This window comes from Brassica oleracea, chromosome C1, assembly GCF_000695525.1.
Source record: "Brassica oleracea var. oleracea cultivar TO1000 chromosome C1, BOL, whole genome shotgun sequence".
Taxonomy (NCBI): Eukaryota; Viridiplantae; Streptophyta; class Magnoliopsida; order Brassicales; family Brassicaceae; genus Brassica; species Brassica oleracea.
Genome location: NC_027748.1, coordinates 21113573 through 21119302, shown reverse-complemented (window position 1 = coordinate 21119302; position 5730 = coordinate 21113573). Strand labels below are relative to the sequence as shown.

Sequence of the window (5730 nt, the reverse complement as noted above, 5' to 3'; positions counted from 1 at the left end):
TTAAAAAGACTTCCTAAGAAGTCTCAAGGGTATACTTCAAACGAAATTACACAAAAGTCTTTTACCACCAATTCTCTATATACAACATGTAACTGGACAATAATTTTCTGCAAAAAAAAAAACACGTTATACAAAATTAGCAAAAAAAATATTACATGTTTGATACAATTATAGAAGTAGACTTTTAAGAAAGTCTACACCTATTAGTTAACAACTTAATCAAACAAAGAAAATTAAGAGTTCTATAATTATAACACATTAACTTTTGAAATTCATGCAAGACCATTAGAATTCATTAACACACAGTGTAAAAAAATTAAATCATCAAAACACATGATGAATAATACCCAAATCCTCTTTAAAGGAACTTTCGACATAGATTTCAGCTGAATACGTCATTTGAAGTCTAGTTTTGTAGACTATCAAGGTAATCTATTATTTAGGTTACATTTTTCCATTACATATATAATTGTAAGCTATTTTTGAAAACATGAGTAGACTTCCTGCATAAAAATATTAGTTTTACAGTTGATCAAAATTTACCTAGTATTTGACTTTCTAGAGCATACTTAATTTGCAGTATACATTTTTAATTTTTTTACGGGAGTCATTTTTGCAATTGACCAAAGTTTGACTTTCCACGATTAAGTTTGTTTTATATTTAAGATTTGGTCTTTAAGTTTAAAAATATTGTTTTTGTAATTTGTATTTAGAATATAAGTTTTGAGGTAGTTGTCTAGGTTTAGATTTACGATGTATAATAGAGTTTAAATAAAATTAGATTTAGAGTTTAGTTTTAAAATTTGGGTTTATAGTTTGAAAATATTATATTTGGAGATTTCATTTAGTATTTAGAATATATGATTTAAGTTTGATGTTTAGGGTTGAAGGTATTAGATTGGGGGGTTTAATATATAGTCACATAAAATTGTGGCAAAACCAGGGCTAAATGTATAGCGACAAAAAATAACATGGCAAAGTTGTGGCAAAATGTATAGCGACGGAAAATTATGTGGTAAAGTTGTGGCTAAATGTATAGCCACGGAAATAAACACGAAAAAAATCATGGCTAGATGATAGCCACGGTTTTTACCTGACTACATTGTGGTTAGTTTAGACACGTTTTATTTTTGGCTAGAACGTGGCTAAAATAGACACCGTTGACCACAGTTTTTCTTTTAATTGGTATTTTTCAATCTAGCCAATGGTTTTCGTGACTATATCATTTTTTTTTGCTAGTGCAAGTTGTTTAGTACTTCCTGATTTTCTTGTGTTTGCAAGTTTAAAGTGGCTTAGGTGACAAGCTCAACTTAAGAAAAACAAATGGTAGTTCAACCAATCTGATTAGTCATGTGTAATGCCGTAATGATAAGGTTTTGGCGTGTTTATGAACGTAATGTGTTTTAATTAAGCTGACTAGTGACTAGTGTAGGTCAATGTTTTTATTTAATTTAAGAATAGTTCAATGCTGAAAAAAAGAAATAAAAACAATCATAGCGATAAGGTTCTTGCGTGTTTGTTAACCTAATGTTTAAATTAAGCTGACTAGTGTGTTTAAAATAATTTAATTTGTAACGTGCCTTTGCATGATTGGTTTAAAGTTATATTTGTTTCAGAATAGTTCAATATATATAACGATAACGAAATGATAATATCAACTGAAGCCAAAAACAATATAATACTTAGAGAGGTTTCTCTCTCCTCTTAAAAGACAAATAGGTTAGAAGTAGTTAACTTGTGACAGAAGGAGAAAAGGGAAAAAAGGGAATGGAAAGCAAAGAAGAATCATGCGTTTACAGAAACCCAGACGCGCCAGTGGAGGCGCGTGTTCAAGACCTTCTCTCTCGGATGAGTTTGGCGGAGAAGATCGGTCAGATGACTCAGATCGAACGCGTCGTAACTACTCGTACCGTCATTACAAATTCCTTCATCGGTATGCACACCATTTTGTTTTTATTCGGTCAACGAACAAACTTTGTATCATTTCAAAAAATTTGAATATATATGCTAAAGTTATAAAACTGGATTTGGAGTTACAGGTAGTGTTTTGAACGGCGGAGGGAGTTGGCCGTTCGAGGACGCTAGGCCATCGGACTGGGCTGATATGATCGACGGTTACCAAAACGCAGCTTTGGCATCACGGTTGGGAATACCGATAATATACGGCATTGATGCCGTCCACGGCAACAACAACGTTTACGGAGCCACCATCTTCCCCCACAACATTGGACTCGGAGCCACCAGGTTTGATCCCCGATTCTCATTCTCTTTCATTTTACAAGAACATTGAGCGACTTGGGTATAGTAGTAGTGTTTGTCCAATTAGATTGGAACTGAACCTAATTAAGTACTAGTATTTGAAGCAAGTGGTTGTTGAATTAATGTGATAACACTGGTTAGTCGTTGCGGTATTTCAAAAGAGACGCAGATTTGATCAGAAGAATTGGGGCTGCAACAGCACTAGAAGTAAGGGCCATGGGTGCTCACTGGGCGTTTGCTCCTTGCGTAGCCGTAAGTTCCTTAAACATGTTATGATACTGAATGAAATAATCAGTAGAGTTTACTCCATGATTGTTTCTTGTCGTCCAAGCAAAGTCCTTATGATAATAATTTAGGGTGACTGATTTACTTTTGGTTAAACCAAGACCTCTTCGTCCTCTCTTTTCTTGTAATAGCTTTAGTTTTCTGATAGGCTTTGAGAAATCCACGATGGGGGAGATCCTATGAGTGTTTTAGTGAAGATGCTAACACTATATGTGAGCTGACAACGCTTGTCTCGGGCCTTCAAGGAGAGCCACCCAAAGAACACCCTAATGGTTACCCTTTTATTGCGGGAAGGTATGCACATGGCTCTTGATATGCGTCTTTAATAATTTTGATGTCATTGCTCATGGATTTATTCATATGCGACAGAAACAATGTGGTTGCTTGTGCAAAACACTTCGTTGGAGATGGTGGTACCGAAAATGGCACAAACGAAGGGACCACTATTGTGTCATTCGAAGACTTGGAGAGAATACATCTTCCTCCATATCTGAATTGTCTTGCTCAGGGAGTTTCTACTGTTATGGCATCTTACTCAAGCTGGAATGGAAGTAAACTCCACTCTGACTATTTCCTCTTGACTGAGCTACTGAAACAGAAACTAGGTTTCGAGGTAAACCAAAAGTTTGTTTGATTATGGAATATCTGAACAAGCCAGAGGTCTATGAACTGAGCTGGTCACCTTTGCTTTGATTACTAGGGATTTATCATTTCAGACTGGGAAGCTTTGGACCGGCTTAGCGAGCCATTTGGATCAAATTACCGCAACTGCGTCAAGATCTCAATTAATGCTGGAATTGACATGGTAGAGTCTAAAACCTCCTGTTAATGATTTACACTTTTCCAGAGTAAGGAATGAATGAGCATTATGTTACTAATCTATTTTATTGCAGGTGATGGTGCCTTTCAAGTACGAACGGTTCATACATGACCTAACAGATCTGGTGCAGTCAGGGGAAGTGTCAATGGCTCGGATTGATGATGCTGTTGAAAGAATACTCAGAGTGAAGTTTGTAGCTGGTCTTTTCGAACATCCTCTCACAGACCGATCTTTATTGGGTACTGTTGGCTGCACGGTGAGGTTTCTTGTACATAGTGTTATTTGATTGGAGGGCATGATTGACTCTGTTTTTCGTGATTTTAGGAACATAGAGAATTGGGCCGTGAAGCGGTTAGAAAGTCTTTAGTTCTGCTAAAGAACGGCAAACATGTTGATAAACCGTTTCTACCACTAGATCGCAATGCCAAGAGAATTTTAGTCACCGGAACACATGCTGACGACCTTGGCTACCAGTGCGGGGGATGGACAAAGGCATGGTTCGGTTTAAGCGGAAGGATAACAATCGGTAATTAATGCAACGACTGATAGTAAATGTCGTTAGAAATTTAATATGAATGGATCTGTTTTGGTCTGAAAATGTAGGCACAACGCTTTTAGATGCCATCAAAGCAATAGTTGGAGACCAAACAAAAGTAATATATGAGAAATATCCTTCGGAGGAATCCTTAGCCTCGAGTGAAGGCTTCTCTTATGCAATTGTTGCGGTTGGGGAATCGCCGTATGCAGAGACTCTGGGGGATAACTCAGAACTCATAATACCTTTCAACGGGAGTGATATTGTAACCGCAGTTGCAGAGAGAGTCCCCACTCTAATGATCTTGTTCTCAGGACGGCCTATGGTTCTTGAGCCGACGGTTCTTGAAAAGACGGAGGCTGTAGTCTCTGCTTGGCTGCCTGGAAGCGAAGGGCAAGGAATGGCTGATGTCATATTTGGAGATTATGACTTTGAGGGAAAATTACCAGTGAGCTGGTTCAAACGAGTTGAACAGTTGCCCCTAAACGCTGATGCAGATTTGTATGACCCGTTGTTCCCTCTTGGTTTCGGTCTCAATTGAATTCCAGCGGGAATTCAAACCATGTTTAACTTCACTGGCCTGGCAAAACATTTATCCATTAATGATGGAGTTCGAGTGTGTTTGTAATAACAAAATCAAGTGATATGAGCGTGTGTGTGTATTATTGATATGTATGTTCCCCATGTATATTTTGAGAATCTATAAGCAAAACTAAATTTCCTTTTTTTTCTAGCACGTTTTTTTTTTTAAACTTGAACGATTGATGTGTTGACCCGGTTTTTTTTTGTCATTATCTTAGTTTCTTGTTGACAATCCATCAAAGCAGCAGTTAGAGATAAACCCAAAGTCATTTACGAGAAAAATCTTCAAAAGAATTAGAAGAAGCTGATGCTCAACCAAAAAACAAGAAGAAGAAAGCATTGAAACTGAGCACTTTACCAGATAACTAGCAAAAATAAGAAAATCAACCAAGAAGTGATAACATTTCTAAACTAAGAAAGATTATAACTTTAGTGAAATGAAAGATAGCTCATTGAGCTTTATTTAAGAAAGTAGAGAAAGAGCAAAGCTTTAGACTTGTCCCCAAGAACGCAAAGATTCTATTCATCAAAGCACATAACAACATATATATGAATCTAGAAACCCTAGTTACATGGGTTACAAAACCTGCTAATGGATCATAAACTTGAGTTTTAGTTTGGACTTTAATACTCCCCGCAAACTTAGCATCAGGTGAAAAAATCAAGAGGTTGAGTTTGAACTGGAAATGAAGATGGCATGGAATGAGCATAAGTAGATGTAGTAGGATGCTTGTGATGTTGGCAAATGGCTGTACTCACCAATGTAGACAGACATTAGTGTGAAATTTTTTCAGGCCTATACTTGGAGAGTATCACATGGATTCACTTAGAGGTTTCTCTTGAACTTGGAGAGCTTAATTGATCTCACTCAGAGGTATAATTGTGACATCTTTGTCTAACTATGTATCTAGGTTTCATTTACCTATTTCATTCCTCTAATGTGTCTCATGAAGAACACTCTTTCCACACCTACCAAATACTGTTACTCACTCTATGCTTCCCATCAATATACCACCAAAACTTTGCCCTTCTTGTTAGCACTTCAGCAAGCACCTTGTGTGCATTAGCATTAAAGCCAGAGACTTCCATCTCAGTCCACACGTAAGAAACCCAAACTAGCCTATATCACCATAGCTTTTGTTCCAAACATATCTTAACCCAAGACTCTAAACCAACCAGCAACGCAATCCAACACACGACATTTTATTTTCATCCTTTTGTTCTGTCTAAAAAGAAATAAACAGAGACA

The 5730-nt window shown here is 36.9% G+C and overlaps 1 protein-coding gene across 1 annotated transcript; it reads left to right on the top strand.

The window, feature by feature from the left end:
• Positions 1–1681: 1681 nt before the first annotated feature.
• On the top strand, positions 1682–4637 carry LOC106292219 (beta-glucosidase BoGH3B-like). Its single transcript, XM_013727832.1, has 9 exons — positions 1682–1933; positions 2040–2244; positions 2421–2511; positions 2693–2838; positions 2914–3157; positions 3245–3349; positions 3438–3620; positions 3689–3890; positions 3968–4637. Exons 1-9 carry the CDS (start codon positions 1768–1770, stop codon positions 4438–4440), a joined length of 1815 nt encoding a protein of 604 aa, XP_013583286.1. The 5' UTR covers positions 1682–1767; the 3' UTR covers positions 4441–4637.
• Positions 4638–5730: the final 1093 nt, after the last annotated feature.

Excerpts from the sequence above, each read along its gene's own strand:
- LOC106292219 (XM_013727832.1), top strand. The coding sequence starts at position 1,768 with ATGGAAAGCAAAGAAGAATCATGCGTTTACAGAAACCCAGACGCGCCA. Across the intron at positions 3,350-3,437 it reads TTAATGCTGGAATTGACATG|GTGATGGTGCCTTTCAAGTA; the intron begins GTAGAGTCTAAA and ends ATTTTATTGCAG. Across the intron at positions 3,891-3,967 it reads AAGCGGAAGGATAACAATCG|GCACAACGCTTTTAGATGCC; the intron begins GTAATTAATGCA and ends CTGAAAATGTAG.